This window comes from Homalodisca vitripennis, chromosome X, assembly GCF_021130785.1.
Source record: "Homalodisca vitripennis isolate AUS2020 chromosome X, UT_GWSS_2.1, whole genome shotgun sequence".
Lineage (NCBI taxonomy): Eukaryota > Metazoa > Arthropoda > Insecta > Hemiptera > Cicadellidae > Homalodisca > Homalodisca vitripennis.
The window spans coordinates 15,191,035-15,215,880 of record NC_060215.1 but is presented as its reverse complement, the minus strand read 5'-3'; the positions used below and the strand labels follow the sequence as shown (position 1 = coordinate 15,215,880).

At 36.1% G+C, this 24,846-nt stretch overlaps 1 protein-coding gene across 3 annotated transcripts in view; it reads right to left on the bottom strand.

Moving 5' to 3' along the window:
• The window catches only part of LOC124368723, a 100,708-nt gene extending 82,248 nt beyond the window's left edge, over nt 1–18,460 (bottom strand). For 2 of the 3 annotated variants that reach the window (XM_046826035.1, XM_046826036.1), the window contains exon 1: nt 18,274–18,457. In XM_046826035.1, coding sequence (XP_046681991.1) covers nt 18,274–18,319 — 46 coding nt within the window. In that variant the 5' untranslated portion in view covers nt 18,320–18,457. Of the gene's footprint in view, nt 1–18,273 lie in introns of all 3 variants that reach the window. The other variant, XM_046826037.1, reaches the window with a different exon arrangement.
• Nucleotides 18,461–24,846: the final 6,386 nt, after the last annotated feature.

Below are 24,846 nucleotides of genomic sequence, written 5' to 3'. Positions count from 1 at the left end.
GATTGTCGCTTGACTAAATTTTCGTAAATAAATAATGTCCCTAAAACAACAGATATTAAAATAAATTCATTAAACATGAAATATATGATTGTATTCTATCCTTAGATAGGCCTGAAACATGTATTTCAAATGTTTTGCATAATATATCACAAAAAATAAAAGAAATAGGGATAAGATACTCTAAAGTTGATATTAATTTATTTTCACGAACCATGTTTTTTTACAGTAAAGATGCTCTTAATGAGTTATTTATTATTAGTTTGAAATAGTATTTGAGTAATTAGATTTGTGATACAAATCCACGATCAGATTTATTCTTGTATACCTGCTGGATTTTAAGACATTCAAAGTTAATCAGATTTAATGGCCGCCATTTCGAAAGTATTAATGAATATTGTTTATATCTGGCCTTATTACCACAAAATATTTGATCCAAATTAAGTAGGATTTTGTTTATTTCGTTTTAAGATATTAAAGCGAATTTGTATATAAAAAACACATACAGACTAACGGATAGGAAACTAAGCACCAAAGATCTATTTCCATATTCTGAAATGCGTTTGCCATGACCTGAGCAGTTGCGGTATATAGACTTGTCCTAAGAATTACAGGACACTCTGTACATAAAAATTATTATAGAGAGTGTTCCACAATCTTCTACCAATATTTTCAGACATTATTCATGGACCAAATGCAAAAAAACAATCATATTCACCTTTCTAAAAACTCTATAATTACTCTAATAGCCACAATTTTGTTTTTTTTTTTTGTCTTTTTTTTTACTTTACTATTTATATTTGATGGATTGTTTAGGTTAAAATTTTGTATATACCTTTATAACCTTAAGGAAAATCAAAAATTTAAAGTTCTTACAAGCTTTATTTTCAAAATAGTGTTTTTTCTAAAAGATCTTTGAAGAGCGTAAATATCTTAAAAGCGATATATGGTAAAAAATATCTAAATTATTACACAATTTAATAAAAAATCTAACGATACCAAGTTTTAAAAAATTGGTTGTGAAATAAGGGAGATAGTTTGTTTTTTAAAACCAATTACTGTTTTTTTAAACCAATTACCAAACAATATCCGCCTTTATTATATGACTGAATGTGGGCTGCAACAATCAGCTGTTTTGATTTTAGCTGCTCTAATCAAGTGATTTTAACATTACATTGCTGAACTGTGGTCATAATATTCTTAATTATTTCTAAACAAAGTTTCTTTTGATTGAGACGTCAGAAAAAAACACTCTAATACATGTTGATTACCTAGACCAAAAATTAAAAATGTCTTTGTAGTTATTATATGTCTATTTAATATTTTGTTTTTAAATGGAAGACCTCAGACCTACTTTTGGCTTGTAAATTTATACGGAGTTTGTAGATATGCTATTGATTACGGTGTTAAACGTAGATGCTTAAATGTACCAGTAAAGATTGCTATTTGTTGCAGTTGTTAAGTTTGTTCTAACCGAGTTTGAAGATTTTTGTTCTACCCGGAAAATAAAACATTAAAAAATATAAAAGTTTACTGTATACAAAATGAAATATTATGTATATTTGTGTAGTATTTTTTTATATATTAATGAAGTAATATTTATGCTTCTATACATCTGTTTACTACCTAGTTTACAAATCAGTTATAAAAATTACAACGAATTGAAAAATTAGAGTGTAACAAAATTCTCTACACTTTCCGATATAAATAGCCTTAAAATAAAAGTACAGCTAAGCTGAAGTGTAATTTTAAAATTTTACCTTTTTATAGACTCTTTATTAAAGACTTCACTGAGATTTCACTCTTCTTTTTACAATATTGTAAGAATGTTCATTCTTAAGTTTGACACTTCCAGATACATGGGGTTAGAAGCGCACGTCTGACTAATGTAACACACAATAGTTAAATATTTCTTTAACTGCATACAAAAGGGCGATGATTTTCAGTTTTTGTCCATACATCATTACCCTGTTCTAATTTATCTTTTCTCTTTACTCGTGTAAAAGTATCCGTTACCTAGAGAGTATAATATGCTACACCTTGGGCCTGTACACTCAAAACATTGTTTGATTTCTTCTTATATTTTTTAGGAAATTTCATCAAACAAATTCACTATACATAATAAGTTTATGTATTAATATAGGAATAACAACTGAGAATAACATCGATATTATTACTCAACCACTCAACTCGATACGGCCACATCAGTTTGAAAAGTAGGGTCGGTAGTGCACGGACGGGTTTCGTCAGCTTCGTCAAAATTGTGTGTGGACCTACAGTCCTACAATCGATATTTGCAGGTTGATTTCACTCTGTATATTTCATATTTGGTAGACGGCCAATATATAACGAGCAACGATGTTAAGGCAAAAAATAACGAGTTTCAAGTTTTTTAAATGTTTACTAGCTGATACCCGCCCCTTCGTACGGAATTTTTCTAGAATAACTGGTACGTCATAGACATCTCCTTCATGTCTTTAAAAAAAAAATGGCATACTACTGATGAAATAAATTATGGTCATTAGAAAATATTCCAATTTTTAATGTTAATGCGACATTCCATGATTTTTTGAACTGATGTTCTAAAGTAATTTAAAAATCACGATCCCTCCTTTTCCTAAAGTATCGTAGGTAATAAAAGATTTATGATCCACATTTGAAAATAGGGTTACTCATAAAAGGAGCAAACAAAACATATATGTGGGAATACTTTACATGTAATAGTTGATATCACTTAATATGAAAGTCCCAATATGAAATTCTATTATTCATTCTCGTAATATTACACTAATTATCATCGATACCGTTAGAAAAAGTAATATAATCGAGGGTATAATCCTTCACCAGAGGGATATATCTGCTAGAAGTAAGATGGACAGAAGTCGACCAAAACATTTTTCTACATTAACTAGTTAGGAAGAAACCTTTGCGGATTAATATACTTCATCCTTAGCTACCAATGCCTCATCCATAAGTTTTTTATCACAGTGTTAAGTTCATAAACTAATAATGTATCTTCAAGTTGTAGCCTCATGTGAAATGTATTTGATGTTTCTATAATATATTCCTTTAATCATGAAAATAGTTAGGCATGATTCTATAGAGGATATTTTACACGTAAGCAATAGTAATACTTATGGGCGTAACCTTGAAATATTTTTGTGAGTACCATTCTACGGATTTTTGTGTAGTGTTAAGTCTATGTAGCTGTTCCATTGTGCAGATGATTCACTATACGCCTAATAGTGCATAAGATAAAAAATTATAATCTAGTTTCTTACTGCAGATGGTTACGAGTTAATTATTTAAGGGCAGGTACTGAAAAAATTATTTCTGTAATAAATGACAAGTCAAAAACTGTAATTTTCATACTTCATCTGTTTCATTCTATAAACCTAATTTTGAAATTTAATTAAAATTAAATATGAAACAAAAATGCCGCAGAGAAAAAATTCTATAACTGTGTGACAGTGAACTATTTTGCCTAAAATACGAGCCTAAATTGTTTACAAAATTATTTGTTTGTAATTGTTTTTTACATTTGAGTTAATTAAACTAAAAAAAGAAGATTCCATTTCCGTGAAGCTATTAAAATGAAATAAATACTTTAATTATGGATTCATATACAAATAACATAGTTTTTAATTATATGTAGAAACATGTTTCATTGAGTTTTCACGATTGGGTTAAGTTTGAACTGTTAATTCTCAGTGAATACCCTTAACTAGACTATGAGTAGACTAGATCTTTCATTGGTATGGACGCCCAGTACTCAATACCTGTACAATAAAAATGACACAGCAAAGATACTAGACTAATTGTGTATAAAAACCATAATTACATTTTACCTTCCGTAATATTCCAAAAAATCGACTCAGAATCGACGAGAATTTTATGTTTTTTTTAAATATATATTCAGCAGTGCGTTAATTAAATTTACAAACATATTAACTGAAAGAATAAACTGAAATAGAATAAATGAAGGATATGATTTAATTTATTATTTTAATAGGTGATATATAGAACAAATTAAGAAAGCAAAGTCATGAGTGAAAATTATTACACAAATATGACAATGCGTATGAGAGGGAGGAGTTCTAAGGTCTATTAGCCTTGTTAGTCGGGAGCATTATTATGTAATATTAAGTCTATGGTAATTTTTTTAAGAGAAAGTAGCCATATTTGATTATTATATTATTTAATTGTTCATCGGAAATTGCAAAACAATCGTAGATAGTAGCTTATAAGAGGCAGCGTCACAAAAATCCAGATAACAACTATTATATTTATGATTGAATTGAATATGTAAAAGATAAATACCCTTTTTGCTGGTTGAATGCTAGGGGGTGCTTATTCAGTGACTGAGCCATGTCCATGCGCTGAATAATCACCCCCTTGGAACAGGGGGGTGTTAATTCAGGGCCTCGACCATGTTCATGCGCTGATTTAGCACCCCCTTGTAGCCGGGGGGTGCTAATTCCGTGCCTGGTCCGTGTCCGTGCGCTGAATTAGCACCCCCCTGCCGTGACGTCAGAGCCCGAGGGGGTGCTTATTCCAGGGGGTGCTAAAGCAGCGTCCCCAATCGGAGTGCCGATGGCCGAGCGATCTAAGACGTAGCACTTTGGATCTGATAAAGAGATAGTGCAGTCCAAATTATGTCTGTGACCGTTGTACTTTTTATCAGTACCATCGACCTTGTACTGTATCGACTCTCCCCCTTACTGTATTTTGTTCGATCAGATCCTCGCACAGGTCAGTGGCCCTTGAGGACAGATAGAAAAACAAGCAATTTTTAAATTAAAAATTACGCCTGTTTAAATGATACTCAAACAGGTACATACGGTAAATGAAAATCTATAACGCGATAGTCCAAAATCATAAACCACTGAGTAACATTAACGATGTCAAGAGCACAACTGATAGTGGGAGGTCGGTGTGGACAAAGAACCGGATCTATGCTGGTCACCCGGCCGCTGACCACGTCCCCTTCCCACTGCTCGGTACACGCACCGTGTTCACTGTTCCAAATATTCGGTAACGTTCTACAGAACATAACGCTCCGGACAGACTGTCTATAAACAACCTAGCGTATACACTAGCTGTAATGTGTCTACTTCTGTCTGAGTACAACCTTGAGGACGAAGCCTAACAGCGATCTATACTCAGTGGGAAATTATCCAAAGATGGTGCAGTTGGTGTTTGGTCCATAACGCTCTAGACAGACTTTCTCTACACGTCCAGTCGTTTACGCTAGCTGTAATGTGTCTACTTCTGTCTGGGTACAACCTTGAGGACGAAGCCTAACAGCGATCTATACTCAGTGGGAAATTATCCAAAGATGGTGCAGTTGGTGTTTGGTCCATAACGCTCTAGACAGACTTTCTCTACACGTCCAGTCGTTTACGCTAGCTGTAATGTGTCTACTTCTGTCTGGGTACAACCTTGAGGACGAAGCCTAACAGCGATCTATACTCAGTGGGAAATTATCCAAAGATGGTGCAGTTGGTGTTTGGTCCATAACGCTCTAGACAGACTTTCTCTACACGTCCAGTCGTTTACGCTAGCTGTCATGTGTCTACTTCTGTCTGGGTACAACCTTGAGGACGAAGCCTAACATACAGTATATCTATACTCAGTGGGAAATTATCCAAAGATGGTGCAGTTGGTGTTTGGTCCATAACGCTCTAGACAGACTTTCTCTACACGTCCAGTCGTTTCCGCTAGTTGTCAGGTGTCTACTTCTGTCTGGTTACAACCTTGAGGACGAAGCCTAACAGCGATCTATACTCAGTGGGAAATTATCCAAAAAATGGCACAATCGGTTTTTGGTTGAAAATATTTTGTTTTATTTTGAATCATAACCTTATAATGATAAAATCCCTCAAAAATTGTAGAACGTGTATACTCTACTAAGGAATAGTGGAAAATGTAAGGAATTTTATAATTAGGCCAAAATAAAAACTGCTGAAGATAGACACTTTTAAAGTGTATACTCGAGTTATGGCTTAAAAACTGTCGTATTTTTATCAAGTTATGAATTAAGTCTTGGTGGTGGTTGGGAAGTCACCTTTAAGCAGAGTATGGTCCTTTGATAAAGTGTTACAGAGGAATTCTTAGCCCTAACTTCGCCTGGTGAAATAAGATATCCTTCACCTTTAGCTTAACTTAGGGAAATTGTCAATTTTTATTAAATATAATTTAATAAAATGCATGTTGTATGATAATGTTTTAGCGAAATTAAATGATTCTATAAATAAAAATGCAATATTTGGAGTTGAGTTTAAGCGTTGGTTGCACAGAATTTGGAAACCGTATACTAGGTCCTATAATAAACTACGAGGTAGATGGAACTTTTCTGGAAGGCAAGGGTTTAAAGTAACACTGCTGGGAGCTATAGGGTGCGGGGCAGCCAGCTTTGAAGAAAGTAACAAATTCTCTGTCCACGGAGGTATTTGACGTGTTCACCAGGAGACGATGGACAAGAGAGAGAGCTAAACACCTCTTGCTAATCATCCCAAAAGCAACAGGTAATCATCAGTAAACAAAACAGCTGCAAAGAGGTTAACATACTAACCAAAGCAGAATACAAGACCAGCTGTGGCCGAGAATAGAAAAAAGTCGGTACAGCTACTGGCCCGACCACCGGCCAACAAAATAAATGTGGCAGACGCCACAAACACGTCACTCCCTCCAGTACACACTCAAGTACATACTGTGAAAAGTGTATATACTTATCTTTAATACTTTTTTAAGACTGGTTGTAAGATGTCCCAAAATCATGCTTCAAATCCCTAATACTGCTCGTGGAATAATAACACAACTTAATACTTTTCTGCCTCAAGATATGGTATTTTTAAGGCCTGAAGCCAAAACTTATTTTATAAATAAAAAACACCGTTCCAACCGAAAATATCCCTCTTTAGTTTAGTCCCGTTTCTAGGAGCTACTGTCGGATCACTGAATTCACAATTAATGTGTGGGAGGGGGAGGGAAGAATGTTAAGTTAATGGGAATATTAAGTTCATACCTGTACAGTAGTACCAATTTAAAACATGATACCAATATTCTTCCTATTTTTGAAAAATATGTAAGAGATTTAATAATTTTTACTTTTCTTGAATACTAATTAATTCAAAGGCATCGGGCAAATAAAAAAAATATTAAAAACTGGTACACGTTGACTGCGGCTGACCCCTAACTGCGGCATTTGTCGCACCTTGGCAAGGAGGTGTTAAAGAAGACTTTAATTTGCTTCGGATTAAAAGTGATATGGAAGTTTAATTATGGTTCATTTTGAATCATAAACAACAATAAGTCATAAACAATTAAGGAAACAATAAAAGTCTGCATTTCCGAACTCTGGAGGAAACTGAGGGAAAAGGCGCTAAGAGAAAGTTTGGAGTTAAGGTGATTAGACGCCAGTAGTGATCTACGCACGCACGTGAGCAAATTAACCTTTTTCGCTAATTATGGAATCGGGTGTGTGTAGGCATTTAATGACTAATTAGGACCACTAGTTAAGGTAAATACGGCCGGAAGTCGTGTGAGAATTAAATTTCAAAATTTACAATAATAGTTTTTTACACTCCAGTAATTATTTTATGTTCATAAATAATTTTAACTACAAATACCAGCCTAGTGAAGGTTTTCAGTCACAGAATGTGCGTATAAAATTCGCACTATACCATATGACAGTTTTAACGATTGTTCTCGTTTTCCTAGGAGGAGTCTACATTACAATATCAATATACACAACACTAATCATTAAAACTGAACTACAGAATACAGGTCACAATACGTCTGCATTCGTCTACTAACCACCTACGACCATAGTTTTTTTTATTAAGTGAATGTTTTTAGAGTTAGTGAAGTTGACAAACAACATGGTGGTTGTGATTCCTGACTAGGCGTGCCTCAACGCTTTGGTATGATTTGTTTATTTTAACCTAGTTTGTAATTATGTATTAGGTTAGTTATAGCTGAAGAAGAAATCAGATTGCAGATCTCGAAAAGTAGTGTTACTGATTTCTTGTTTTAATGAACGATGGCAAATGTCCGCAAAAATCCTGTTTCCTTTATTCAGATCAAGTTGTAAACAAAGATTTTGAGTTACAGGCCTGCTGATCCTGCCTGTTACCTTCAATTCTGGCATATGGCCAACAGCTTCCTGTTCAGTAGAAGTAGCATAGTAACAATCAGATAAAATAGTAAACAAAGATTTTGAGTTACAGGTCTGCTGCTCCTGCCTGTTACCTTCAATTCTGGCATATGACCAACAGCATCCTGTTCAGTAGAAGTAGCTTAGTAACAATCAGATAAAATAGTAAACAAAGGTTTTGAGTTACAGGTCTGCTGCTCCTGCCCGTTACCTTCAATTCTGGCATATGACCAACAGCATCCTGTTCAGTAGAAGTAGCATAGTAACAATCAGATAAAATAGTAAACAAAGATTTTGAGTTACAGGTCTGCTGCTCCTGCCCGTTACCTTCAATTCTGGCATATGACCAACAGCATCCTGTTCAGTAGAAGTAGCATAGTAACAATCAGATCAAGTAGTAAACAAAGATTTTGAGTTACAGGTCTGCTGCTCCTGCCCGTTACCTTCAATTCTGGCATATGACCAACAGCTTCCTGTTCAGTGAAAGTAGCATAGTAACAATCAGATCAAGTAGTAAACAAAGATTTTGAGTTACAGGTCTGCTGCTCCTGCCTGTTACCTTCAATTCTGGCATATGACCAACAGCTTCCTGTTCAGTGGAAGTAGCATAGTAACAATCAGATCAAGTAGTAAACAAAGATTTTGAGTTACAGGTCTGCTGCTCCTGCCCGTTACCTTCAATTCTGGCATATGAACAACAGCTTCCTATTCAGGGAAAGTGGCATACCTGTAGTACCAAATTGACTGGAATAGCCAGTTAAACTCTTCACACGAACATGGTTCTGTACAGGCGCAATCACTGTACTAACATCACCTAACATCATACAGAAGCTGGACAGACAGAGATATCATCCTTAATTTATCCTTTATTTTGTATTGGAAAATGTTAAGTGAAAAGCTAAAGATGGGAGTAGTGAATTACGGATACGTAAGAAATTTGTGAATGTTGAGTTTAGCTCCAGTCCACCTTCCTCTTGGTGCAGTTTCTGGTATCTGACGCTGCTCAGACTTGACTCTTGAAACCTGGAGCCATGTTCGTCTGAAGAGATCTTAAATAAAGGCGGTGACGAAGAAATTCAAAATGATCTGTTTACATAGTTTCAACATCAGAGACCCTAGGTTATAAAATTTAGTGAAATATAGGTAAAGATCTATTCTCATTGTCTCATCAGGTGCACAATTGAGTGGACTACGATGTTTTTGACACGCTTAGAGCACGGTGGAGCAACCGCGCCTTCTTCACATAACTCAACATTCATATTGAATCGACCCTTCCCACCGCAGCTGCGTCATGTGTGAAAGGTTTGCTTGGCTATTGAACTCTGGGATAGATGGTCACAGGAAATCCGGAAAATATATTAGAGTATTATATGCGTGTTATCCCAGAACGCTAACTAAGCAATCAGCTCGTAGCTGCGGGCACGATCATTAGTGGGCTCCGCCTGAGAGCCCATAGCATACGAGACGCCCTACAAACTGGCCACTGGCTGACTCAGTACTGGCCACTGACTCACTATCTACCTGAACCTGAGAGAGGGGTCTCTCATTTTACACCTGACGCTTCAGTGAACCGTAGCTGGTACCCGAACCGTGGGCAATCCACTCGACAATAATTCATCGGTATACAATTTACACAGTTAAGGTACACGATTCATCAGTGGGTGATATCCACATTATGAAGATTCTGTGAAATTATGTGAAGACAAAAACTTATGTGATTCTTGATGAAAACCAATTTGAGACCTCAGCATATGGAATGATTCAGTAGAATTTTTATCTCTTCTGATGGATGGGTCTAAGACATTCACTAAGTCCTGAAAGGACCTCTGCGTCTTGCCAGTAGTACTTCAGAAGTAGTTACAATATAGGGAAATGACTAGGAGAACCAAACTATACTTCAGACAGTGCTGTAGCCAGTGTGTAGTTTCGAAGAGGATCCCCTAATATCGGGGATTCCCATACGCCCCAAGTAAAACACAAGACATAGAGCCTCACCGTGAAAATTTAAAAGATAATATAAACACAGTTTTTGAAAATCTAGTACTAACTACAGAAAGGTTTTATCTAGCAACTAACCCATGCCAATGTATAAATAATAAATTTATTCTTTTAATACATCGTATTGACATATGATTCGTAAAAATCTTAAAATCGAGGAGGGAAATATAAAATTATTTAACCAACAAATAATACAACATTCTATTAATAAATTATCTCATGAAATGAACAACAACATAGAATTGAAACAGCTAAAACACTAGTCTTCCATTTCTACTTCTGGTTTTTCATCAGCCACTCATTATATCACTTATTATTTAAAGTAACTGTTTAATGGTTGAATTCTTCGAATTTTTTTGTACTTCCGAATAAGTACATAAGAAAGGGAGGTAATAAATAAATTATACAAACTGAGTCCATTATCATAAAAGAACATTTTCGGCACTAGCATATGTCAATCACTTTGCCCCACTGTGCTGTCACTGGATAAGGAATGCTGGAATGAGCGATAGGCAGGCAGCTCGCCCACATGCACTGGCACAGCTTGGCAAAACTACACAATAGCTGGCAAAAACTCAAAATATGAAGTATGCCTGAATGTATTTTGAATCCTAAATACTCTTTTCAGTATAAGTCCTTATGTACCATTCCGACCCTTGGGGTTGGAAATCCTGCCTACTTTCGTCGTGGTGCCTTCTTTAGTGTAAAGGTATGTCATAACCAACCATACCTGAAAAGGTCGGTTCATCCAGTAAAAACTCTATTGAATGTAGTTAATTTATGTGGTTAGCATTGTCCACAGTATAACGAGTTTTGTAATGTAAAATATTTATTCTCTATGATTGTGTACATATATATATGTGTGTGTATATATATATATATATATATATATATATATATATATATATATATATATATATATATATATATGTGTATATATAAAACCTATATAATTTATAAGACGTGCATAGTCAGGTTCTTTATATAGTTATAAAGAGGAACTATCGCAAATACCAACTACGGATTTTTAATTCTAGATTTATATTTACTGTTATATACGCGACCGTTACTTAATGCGAAACAACTTAAGTAAAGTATTACCTCCATAATCCGTACTAAGCAATCTTCCCTGAAGGAGAGTCAGAATAGATATTTCGTAATCACCGACGGGTTTCTTTATACACAATCATCCCAAAACTGTGAGAACATAAATAAACCCATGATTACGAGTATTATTTATGATTTTCAATATTGTAAATAGTAAATCCCAAAGTGATGGAAAACAGAGAAGGGTCGCTTGCAGAAATCACAAACGAACAAACATTAACCACTTGCAGACTACGAAGACAAATTTTATTTACGTATTAAAAAAAATCGTTCGTGATAGACTACAACATGTTTCTAAGAAAAGAGACAAAAGGCTTTGTCGCTTCTGCTTCTCCTGGCCATTGGACAAATGACATAAGTGGAATAGGAAGCCACAAATAAAGACGTGAAAGGAGAGGCGTATTCCAGGAAGTGGTCGAGTATGGAGTCTAACAAAAACGATTTTAATGCGATACTAATCACATAGGGTTATCTAATTAGCACGTACAAGATATCTGGAGGAACGAATATAAGGATATTTTCCAAAATAAGGATCGATTTTGATAAGAAGATACTTCAAAGATAATCATATAGTGATGTGATGAATGCAGATAAAAATAACAAAGCAACAAAGGGAGAAGTTATAATATTTAAAACATTTTTGAGTAGATTTGGTCAGTAATGGAATATATTATTTTCACCACTTTGCAAAAGAAAAACAAGTACTGACGTATCAGCACAGTCAATAGTACACCTCTCGTTTTTCATCTAATGATATTTATTTAGTACATGTAATACACTCGCATTGTTTTTCCTTACGTCCTAGAGCAATTCTAATTAAGTATTTCTAATCTACACCCAAAAACACCATTGGGAATTTAATTTTGAGTTTAGCTCCAGTTCACCTTCCTTTTATTGCAGCGTCTGGATCTGACGCTGTCTCAGACTTGACTCCTGGAATCTGGAGTCATGTTCCTCTGAAGGCAACTGTGTACCCGATGACAATGAGACTACCACTTCACCTATTTATAGGTGTCTCTAATGTCGAAACGATGTAAATGTTTTGTTTTGAGATTTTTCGTCGTCGACTTTCTTTGGATCTCTTCAGACGAACATAGTCTCTTCAAGTCTGATACCAGACGCTGCAATAAAAGGAAGTTGAACTGGAGTTAAAAACAAAATGCAGTTCAATCAACCCTTTATACCATAGCTATGTTATGTGCAGAAAACCATTGGGAGGTTGGAATTTATTACAAAAATCTATGGCCATACTTTGGCCAATTTTTAATGTATTTAGTCACAATGCGCGGAACGGGAAATTTTAGCAATTTGTCCTAAATAATTGCAAATACAGACGTCTGTCACCCACCGATGCCACTGGAAACGAAGTAACCCAAGTCACGTACTAACTTAAGTGAACGGTTAAAGAAGCGTACGGTTATTTCCACTAGAATCGAGTTTTAATATGGAATCCAACTTGGTAGAATATTTACATTTTTTTATTACAATAATTTACCATTATATAGTTATTATACTGAATGCTACATGATGGTTAATATGGTATAGGTACATGGTATACATTTCGGTTAATTACAATCGTGTTTAGATAAGTTAAGTTTGCAATATTTGTGATTGGTATTTAGTATGATATTTTATTTCTATCAAGTTATGTTTACTTAAACAGTTTTAAAGCTCGTAGGGTCTAAAGTTCTTGCTTAGGAGTCTAGGAGATATCACTACATCGCACTTCAGGATGTGCCAGAGTCTGTATGAAATGAGTATTTCGTTAAATTCACTACCGTTAAAAACGTCACAGGAAATCGTTGTACGTAAGTGTCTTCGTGGTGTTTAAACATAATAAAGTAAAAGGTTTAATTTATTAAAAATAATACATGTTAAAGTGGAGTGAGTGAACGGTTTTGGTTATGAGAAATGGGAGCTGAATAATAATTTATTTAAATTTTAATTGCCTTGCTTGCTAATTAGGGTCTGCTTATTTAGTCCATTTCGCAGACAGAAAGTGCGCGGGTAGTCAGAGCTGATATCCGATTCAACCAAGCAGGCTTTAAGGAAAATTATTTTTTTATTTATATTCTGTTTAAAAACTTGTAATATAATTCATTATGTAAACATGATTGGTATGGGCATTGGAAAGTGTTGTTATTTAAATATGAAACGTAACGTCAACCAGTGCCGTAGCTAGGCAAAAGGAGGCCCTTCTACAAAAAAGAAAAACAAGGCCTACAGAAATGTTTTATAAATATTCTTCAAATTATAGATGCTGTTTTACAACGGTATATATTTTTAATATATATTTAATATAGTGGCAATAAAACTGAACACTAAATTAAAATGCAAAATTATATTTATTACACGTTCAGAAAATAAAAACAAAACACACGCAATGCCAGTTTTAATCTAAAATAAGTCAAATGTTAACAGTTATCTAACTTTACTCCGTTTATTTGGTTACTCTAGGAACACTGTGTATTTTAAAGCTATTATCTAGGTGGTTAACATACAGAAAGCTCAAAATTGCTTTTTTTGGTTTACTATAAGCAAATAAACAAATAACTTTAGTAACGTATTTCCTTGGCGTTTCGTTTACTTCTCAGATAATATTATGTTGTTTTAAATTTGTCAAGGTCCTCTTAGTTTTTCTATCGTGACAGGTATTGTTAAATACTTTTTTGTAGTCAAACACACAATTTCTATTCTTATATTGATAATTTTAACATGTAATGCTTTAGGCATGCAGACTTCGTATCCATTATTATTGCAAAGGTCTAGGACTTTTACTGAACTGCGTGTCAGCTATTGTTAGTATCACAGACACAGCTGTGGGAAGACGTGATGGTACAGTGCGGCGCTTACATTAGCAGCAGCAACTGACGAGACACATTACGGCGCGGCGCCTAACAACAGCAGCACAAACACAACCTGATATGGCAAAAAATGACACTCAACAATCACAGACACAGCTGTGGGAAGACGTGATGGTACAGTGCGGCGCTTACATTAGCAGCAGCAACTGACGAGACACATTACGGCGCGGCGCCTAACAACAGCAGCACAAACACAACCTGATATGGCAAAAAATGACACTCAACAATCACAGACACAGCTGTGGGAAGACGTGATGGTACAGTGCGGCGCTTACATTAGCAGCAGCAACTGACGAGACACATTACGGCGCGGCGCCTAACAACAGCAGCACAAACACAACCTGATATGGCAAAAAATGACACTCAAAAATCACAGACACAGCTGTGGGAAGACGTGATGGTACAGTGCGGCGGTTACATTAGCAGCAGCAACTAACGAGACACATTACGGCGCGGCGCCTAACAACAGCAGCACAAACACAACCTGATATGGCAAAAAATGACACTCAACAATCACAGACACAGCTGTGGGAAGACGTGATGGTACAGTGCGGCGCTTACATTAGCAGCAGCAACTGACGAGACACATTACGGCGCGGCGCCTAACAACAGCAGCACAAACACAACCTGATATGGCAAAAAATGACACTCAACAATCACAGACACAGCTGTGGGAAGACGTGATGGTACAGTGCGGGCGGTTACATTAGCAGCAGCAACTGACGAGACACATTACGGCGCGGCGCCTAACAACAGCAGCACAAACACAACCTGATATGGCAAAAAATGACACTCAACAATCACAGACACAGCTGTGGGAAGACGTGATGGTACAGTGCGGCGCTTACATTAGCAGCAGCAACTGACGAGACACATTACGGCGCGGCGCCTAACAACAGCAGCACAAACACAACCTGATATGGCAAAAAATGACACTCAACAATCACAGACACAGCTGTGGGAAGACGTGATGGTACAGTGCGGCGCTTACATTAGCAACAGCAACTGACGAGACACATTACGGCGCGGCGCCTAACAACAGCAGCACAAACACAACCTGATATGGCAAAAAATGACACTCAACAATCACAGACACAGCTGTGGGAAGACGTGATGGTACAGTGCGGCGCTTACATTAGCAGCAGCAACTGACGAGACACATTACGGCGCGGCGCCTAACAACAGCAGCACAAACACAACCTGATATGGCAAAAAATGACACTCAACAATCACAGACACAGCTGTGGGAAGACGTGATGGTACAGTGCGGCGCTTACATTAGCAGCAGCAACTGACGAGACACATTACGGCGCGGCGCCTAACAACAGCAGCACAAACACAACCTGATATGGCAAAAAATGACACTCAACAATCACAGACACAGCTGTGGGAAGACGTGATGGTACAGTGCGGCGCTTACATTAGCAGCAGCAACTGACGAGACACATTACGGCGCGGCGCCTAACAACAGCAGCACAAACACAACCTGATATGGCAAAAAATGACACTCAACAATCACAGACACAGCTGTGGGAAGACGTGATGGTACAGTGCGGCGCTTACATTAGCAGCAGCAACTGACGAGACACATTACGGCGCGGCGCCTAACAACAGCAGCACAAACACAACCTGATATGGCAAAAAATGACACTCAACAATCACAGACACAGCTGTGGGAAGACGTGATGGTACAGTGCGGCGCTTACATTAGCAACAGCAACTGACGAGACACATTACGGCGCGGCGCCTAACAACAGCAGCACAAACACAACCTGATATGGCAAAAAATGACACTCAACAATCACAGACACAGCTGTGGGAAGACGTGATGGTACAGTGCGGCGCTTACATTAGCAGCAGCAACTGACGAGACACATTACGGCGCGGCGCCTAACAACAGCAGCACAAACACAACCTGATATGGCAAAAAATGACACTCAACAATCACAGACACAGCTGTGGGAAGACGTGATGGTACAGTGCGGCGCTTACATTAGCAGCAGCAACTGACGAGACACATTACGGCGCGGCGCCTAACAACAGCAGCACAAACACAACCTGATATGGCAAAAAATGACACTCAACAATCACAGACACAGCTGTGGGAAGACGTGATGGTACAGTGCGGCGCTTACATTAGCAACAGCAACTGACGAGACACATTACGGCGCGGCGCCTAACAACAGCAGCACAAACACAACCTGATATGGCAAAAAAATGACACTCAACAATCACAGACACAGCTGTGGGAAGACGTGATGGTACAGTGCGGCGCTTACATTAGCAGCAGCAACTGACGAGACACATTACGGCGCGGCGCCTAACAACAGCAGCACAAACACAACCTGATATGGCAAAAAATGACACTCAACAATCACAGACACAGCTGTGGGAAGACGTGATGGTACAGTGCGGCGCTTACATTAGCAGCAGCAACTGACGAGACACATTACGGCGCGGCGCCTAACAACAGCAGCACAAACACAACCTGATATGGCAAAAAATGACACTCAACAATCACAGACACAGCTGTGGGAAGACGTGATGGTACAGTGCGGCGGTTACATTAGCAGCAGCAACTGACGAGACACATTACGGCGCGGCGCCTAACAACAGCAGCACAAACACAACCTGATATGGCAAAAAATGACACTCAACAATCACAGACACAGCTGTGGGAAGACGTGATGGTACAGTGCGGCGGTTACATTAGCAGCAGCAACTGACGAGACACATTACGGCGCGGCGCCTAACAACAGCAGCACAAACACAACCTGATATGGCAAAAAATGACACTCAACAATCACAGACACAGCTGTGAGAAGACGTGGTTTATAGCCTGTAAATTAAGGTGTTCCACATTTAAAAAAATCAAAGAAACCTAGGACTGATTTTGCGAATTATCTGAACAATAAAAATCGAGATATCCAGGATTTCATTTTTGCGTCTTTGTTTACTCACTCTGACTCACCGAAGTAGATGATGAAATCTTCTAACAAGGATGTACTTTTACTGATAGTTTATTATAAATAAAAATGTCCAATTAAGACATACCTAGACTAAAACTAAAATAAAAGTCACATCAGGGTACTTATCACGGTACTGATCATATCAAAGCAGTCATTTCATAATTTATTTTTTAAACACATTCCATCCCATTATTTCATTACATTTATTGGTATTCATGCATTGAATTGTTTCTTATTTCGATAGTCGAGAGAAATGTCTTGGAAATCTCTAGTAACTAATTTGGATTTTAATATTAATCTGTTGCTTACTATAATCTGTTATGTATAATACATAGGAAATAAATAAGGCTTTTCAGGAATTCAGTGTACAGAGAAATACAAACATACGGGTTAGTCTGTGTCAATCACTGCAATTTGGTACGTTACATACACGTGTGTGTTTTTACTTATTTATTTATCTGTATAACTATTTCTTGATGTTTAGGTCCACATTTTCTAAACACGATGTATAAAAAGTATATAATATTAGATAAAAATAAGACATAAAAACATTATCTGGATTTCTGTATATATTTATTATGGGTAATGTAAAAAAGTTTTATTACGTAAAGTTTTATGAGTGGGGTTTTCACATTGAACTCTTCTCCGCGCACAGATTGAATGTCTATGCGGAGAATACATTCTGTATTTAAATTAATTTTGTAATAGTCTAATGTGTGAATCGGTTTACTATGAATATTATTTTTGTAGACCAAGAAATAATTTTCTTCACCTCACCCCCTTTAGCTGTTACTATATCCGCTCCTGTCTTTGTGGCAAATCTCGACATGTGTGTGTGTGTGTGTGTGTGTGTGTGTGTGTGTGTGCGTGTGTGACATATAAACAAAAACATTCCAAACCGGTTCAACGGTGTGTAAACACACCGATATGGTTCTCCCAGACGAAATGTATCACAGTAGACAAGTTCCGGCCGGTATTCCTTGTGATACCCATTTGCACATTACAACGGGACATCTTTCCCACCGGCCACAGCGGAGTCGGCAATGAGCATTACTATTACGGTCAGGTAGAAACGTTATGGTAAAATGCCTCCCAGGAATGTCAGAGGCTAGCCGGCGAGAGCGGCGGGGGCCATGCAGACACCGGACACGGGTTGCACTAACAAAGCTAGGCTACTTACAGAGGTAGAGTAGATGAGCTGCGACCACTGTCCTGAACACGAACATCTCACCGGGGTGATACAGTCATAAAGTAAAATACACGGTTGGCGTGAAGACCTGACCTGACCACACACGTGCTACCGGACACACACTGGCCGGACGCCTGGTCTCGTCTGAGGAGTGCGGCAGGGCTCGGCAGATGAATGGACGCGCGTGAATGAGTCTAGCGGTGGGGGGACTGCCACAGGTGGAACTGGAATCGGCCTCCACGCATAGCCTTTCCACTCTTTCCTAGAATAAACCGAGATAAGCAATTCGTCGTCGGGGATGACACGACAAAACCATTTATTTAGAAGGAAGCCTAGAATGAGTGGACCCCCGGTGTGACCCTAGGCGTGACCACTTGCCTAAAACACGTGACTATTGTTTCTAGTCCATCCAACCCTTGACGTACTGCCGTACTCCTTACATACTGCGTCGAAGACGGACCACTGCAGAGGTGCGCCTGAATTAGCACCGCCCTGGACATAGCACCCCCTCGCTACTGACGTCATTTTGACGTCACGAAAGGGGGTGCTAAATCATCAGCGCAGTGACCGCGTCCAGGCCCTGAATGAGCACCCCCTTCGAATACGGGGGTCCTAATTCAGCGCCTTTACCGTGTTCATGTGCTGATTTAGCACCCCCTTCGAATAGGGGGTCCTAATTCAGTGCCTTGACCGTGCTCATGTGCTGATTTAGCACCCCCTTGAATCTGGGGGCTGCTAAATCAGCGCCGTATTGATGAGATAAATAATTACCCCAACGGAATAGAATAATAAACGTTTAACCATATTGCGATTTATTTTTCAATAAAATAAAATAATATATATATATATATATATATATATATATATATATATATATATATATATATATAAATAATTTAAATATATGCAATGAGTATATTTAATGCATTGCTGTGGTTTACTTAATATGTCAAAAACAAACAGTTCATTACCAATTGTAAAAATACTATGCATCAAATATACTTACGTAAAAAACTAGGTTCTAGGCATTCAAATACAGGTTTATTTTAAAGTAAAAATTAATTTGAAATCATGGCAACGAACAATGCAGAGGAACTGATATTGCGTAAATCCGGCATGTGTAATAAATATAAATGGTTAGAGATTATATCAACCTATTAACCACTTTAAAACAGTTATTTATTTATTTTAATTTTTTCGAATACCAATCAAAAGCGGGAAAATTTAGAACAGTGAATTTGTAATTTTGTGGACGGCTAAGAGCCAATTATTTTTAAGGACGCATCATAAACTAAATATATACTATTTAAACTGAATAGTATAATTCAAACACACTTGACGAACAATTCAAATATTATTTTATATCTACAGGAATCAATATCATTTAGTTATATCCATATCAGTTAGTTCAACTATAATTTTTTTTAAAAGCGTTTGAGAACAATGTTAAAACACGTAGCAATAAATATACTACCGTATTTTCAAAAGCGTTATTGCTTACGTCAAAACATACATTTATATACTGAGTATTATGGATCTACATTGCTTAATTTCCTCTGTCGGTCAGTGTACGCTTTTTTGTTGTTGTTAAAAATGGAATATCTTGGAAAATCTAAAAGGAAAACCTAATAAATTTAATCCTACCAAGTCTTGGTCAAAAATTTTATGGCGGCTAAAAATATATTATGATGTTATCTTTTATACTTTCTAAATAGTGGCTATAAAAATAATTTACCTTTTACCTTTCACCTTCTTAAAAATATGCAATTATTCTAAAATATTGCAAGAAAATGAATTTTAGAGGGTTCTATCACAAATATAATGACCAAATATATAAAATATCATATGCACAGATTTACTGTAACAAAACACTGTCGACATTGAGGTTCTCAACGAGTAGGTCACAATACGAAAATCGAATAAAACGAATATCTTATATGCCAATTGTGCTCACATCTTAGTCCCTTTATTTAAAGTACAGGAAATATATTAATATCTGTTGCCAAGCAACTTTTTTTTCTAATAAATTAAAAAACTACTAGAGATATTGCAAATTTATCAACAATGAACGTCTTTATGAACAATGAAGGACAAAAAACAAACGTCTAATTAACAATAATAAACTGTTGTATTTATCATAAAGCTGAAATTTATTCACAATATATGTTAAAAATCTAAATAAAGTGACTAGGTTATCTGTTATATATAAAGAATAATAAACAACAAGAAAATTCTACAGTAATATTCAGACAATAATGCTTTTATAGATGACAAAATCAAAGGTATGCGGTTTTATTGGAAATACATCTGATTGTCGCTTGACTAAATTGTCGTCCCATAAATATGTCATAAACCAACAGATATTTAAATACATTCATTAAACATCAAATATATGATTCTATTCTATTCTTATATAGGCCTGAAACATGTATTTAAATTGTTTTGCATAATAAATGACAAAAATAAAAAATAGGGATAAGATACTCTAAAGCTGATGTTAATTTATTTTTCACGGACCATGTTTTTTTACAGTAAAGATGCGCTTAATGAGTTTATTTTCAGTTTGAATTAGATTTACTTTTAGTTTGAAATAGTATTTGAGTAATTTGATTTGTGATACAATCCACGATCAGATTTATTTTTGTATACCTGCTAGATTTTAAGACATTTCAAAGCTAATCAGATTTAATGGCCTCTATTTCGGAAAGTATTAATGAATATTTTTTTATACCTGGCCTTATTTACCACAAATATTTTATCCAAATTAGGTAGGATTTGTTTATTCGTTTTAAGATATTAGAGCGAATTTGTCTATAAAAAACACATACAGACTGACGGATAGGAAACTAAGTACCAAAGATCTATTTCCATATTCTGAAATGCGTTTTGCCATGACCTGAGCAGTTGCGTTATATAGACATGTCCTAAGAATTACAGGACACTCTGTATATAAAAGTATTAAACAGAGTGTTCCACAACTGTTAAGTTCATAAACTAATAATGTATATTCAATTTGTAGCCTCATGTGAAATATACCCTTCTTCCGACTCATCCAGTAGGGATATTGTGTATTTGATGTTTCTATATATTCCTTTAATTATGAAAAATAGTTAGGCATGATTCTATAGGGGATATTTTACACATAAGCAATAGTAATACTTATGGGCGTAACCTTGAGATATTTTTGTGAATACCATTCTACGGATTTTTTGTAGTGTTAAGTCTATAGAGCTGATCCATTGTGCAGATGATTCACGGTACGCCTAAATAGTGCATAAGATAAAAAGTTACAATCTAGTTTCTTACTGCAGATGGTTACGAGTAATTATTTAAGGGCAGGTACTGAAAAAATTATTTCTGTAATAAATGACAAGTCAAAAAAACTGTAATTATCATGCTTCATCTGTTTCATTCCAGTAAAATGTAATTAATGTAATGAAATTTAATTAAAATTACACATGAAACAAAAATGCCCACAAAGAAAAGTTTTATACTGTGTGACAGTGAACTATTTTGCCTAAAATACAAGCCTAAATTGTTTACAAAATTGTATTAGTTTTTTTTAATTTGAGTTAATTAAACTAAAAAAAATAAGACTCCATTTCCATGGAGCTATAAATGAAATATATAGTTTAATTATGGATTCATATACAAATTACATAGTTTTAATTATATCTATAAACATGTTTCATTGAGTTTTCACGATTGGATTAAGCTTGAACTGTTAATGCTCAGTGAATACCCTTAACTAGACTATGAGTAGATCTTCCAATTGGTATGGACGCCCAGTACTCAATACCTGTACAATAAAAATGACACAGCATGATACTAGAGTAATTGTGTATAAAAAACCATAATTATATTTTACCTTCCGTAATATTCCAAAAATCGACTCAAAAATAGCTTTTACTTTCACAAAAATGTATAACTGTATATACAGCTGTAAATATCTTATATTCGAGAGGAAAAACAAATGGTGGTAATTTTTTATAGTATTCTTATAGTTGATATGAAAGAATTTAACATACAATAATACAAATCTTATATCTCAAAAGAATGAATCTATACATCTAAATTAGGACAGTTAATTAAAATTAAAACAAGAGCAGCATTTATCATTAGTTTAAATTTGTCTCTAATTACTGGTCTACTCGTAATTAAAAAACGTAAAGGGAAAAGAGCCTACATGGGCTTTAATGATCTGTGCGTAGAGAATTTTGTGTTTTATTAAATATATATTTAGCAGTGCGTTAATTTAATTTACAAACGTATTAACTGAAATAATAAACTGAAATAGAATAAATGAAGGATACGATTTAATTAATTATTTTAATAGGTGATTTAGAAAAAAATAAGGAAGCAAAGTCACGAGTGTGAACATCTATATAAAGAAATGCGAATGTTTGTTTGTATGTTCCGTTATTAACTCTGGAACCAATGCACGAAACATCGTGAAATTTTGTACAGTGATTCTACACGTTCCTGGGAAGTAACATAGGCATACTTTTAATGGTTTTAGAATTATGATTTGGTCCGATTTAAATAGTTTATTTAATTAATGTTTTATTTATGAATTGTTGTTTTGTTGTTAGAGTGTTTTATATTGGATCCGGCAGATTGCGCTACGACACGTAAATACAAAGTGAACTGATACTTTCACCCTGTTAACACTTTCAGCTGAAGTTCATCAAAGACACAGAAATATTTGTTTACATTAACATTTTTTGAAAATTATTATTGTAAAATGCTTTGATCAGTAGTATAAGTATTGTATAGTATTATAGATCGCATAGAAGAAGTTTTTGCCTAATTTTAAATTTAAATTGCACCAATGATAAATAAACTATCTAATGCAATGAAAATACTATTAAACGCTGTTTTAAAAACCACCTCTACGTACAAAGCCGTGAATTTTTGCACGTAGGGTAATCGAATTCGGTTAGATCGAAGGTAAATGAAAAGAGCTGAAACAGCACGCTTTATGATCGAAATTGGTTTTCGTTGATACATTTTCTTGATCGGGGCACAAGGCAAACTCCACAATAGTACGGGATATATCTTAGACAGAAAATTAATTTTAACAGACCGAATTTGATTCTTTATAACCTAATTAGTTTATCGAGATTCATCCATATAAATTAATTGTACTGAATTAACTGATCAACACCTAGCAACACCACGAAAAAGTGATGAAGGAAATATGGTACATACCTTCATAATGCGCCCAAGAGAGGCTCACGAAGGAACGACTATCAATTATATCAGGAGTGTTCAAAATGTGATAGAATAAGAATACGTGAATATAGTGTACTGTTTTTCAACAGGAAATTGCATGCGAAGCCCGCGGGCAACTGCTAGTTATTACACAAATATGGCAATGAGTGTGAGAGGGAGGAGTACTAAGGTCTATTAGCCTTGTTAGTCGGAGCATTATTATGTAATATTAAAGTCTAATGGTAATTTTGAAGAGAAAGTAGCCATATTTGATTATTATATTATTTAATCATTTATCGAAAATTGCAAAACAATCGAAGATAGTAGCTTATAAGTGGCAGCGTCACAAAAATCCAGATAACAACTATTATATTTAATTGAATATGTAAAAAGATAAATATCCTTTTTGCTGGTTAAATGCTAGGGGGTGCTAATTCAGTGACTGAGCCATGTCCATGCGCTGAATAAGCACCCCCTTGGAACAGGGGGGTGTTTAATTCAGGGCCTCGACCATGTTCATGTGCTGATTTAGCACCCCCTTGTAGTCGGGGGGTGCTAATTCAGTGCCTGGTCCGTGTCCGTGCGCTGAATTAGCACCCCCCTGCCGTGACGTCAGAGCCCGAGGGGGGTGCTTATTCCAGGGGGTGCTAAAGCAGCGTCCCCCACTGCAGAGTGTGGAAAATCACAATGATGGAGCTTCGGGTAAATACTTCCGGTTTGATGCACATTCCAGAGGCGGTGTCAAACCTTCCATTGTGTTATAGTGAGCTACATCCAGCTTTCCAGACTAACGAGGTATCCGGATAAACCTTACAAATGGATTTATTGAGATCAATACAAAATACGAGTCCATTGGGAAGTAAAAGCAACGATAGTACATAATATGTGGCTTTCCTATTTTTTCAACATTTGATTGCCAGTGTCGTAGTCAGAAGTGATATCAAAATATAACCCCCCGCCCCCGCCCCCCGAAATTTTGAAGAAAATATATTACTAAAGCAGTATATTGTCAGCAAGCAACTAATAAACCAGTTGATGAAGGAGGGCGCTATAAATTATAGCTCATTAGTAATAATAAGTAACATTATATTGGCTGAGCGTCAGCGAAGCCTATACTAGTGAGGCTGGAAAAGTTTAAATTCTGTCTGTTTATAGACTAGAAAGGTTGCATGGATCTTAATTTTTATATGAGCAACACTGGGTTCGATTATGTTATTCCTTGGGATTTGGCTGAGCGTAAGCGAATATTTTTACGTTGGTCTTATGCGTGACCATGATGGCAACGAGACAATAGGAGAATAAATAAATTTTAAAACAAACTGAGTACGTTCATATTAGGTTTCAACATGT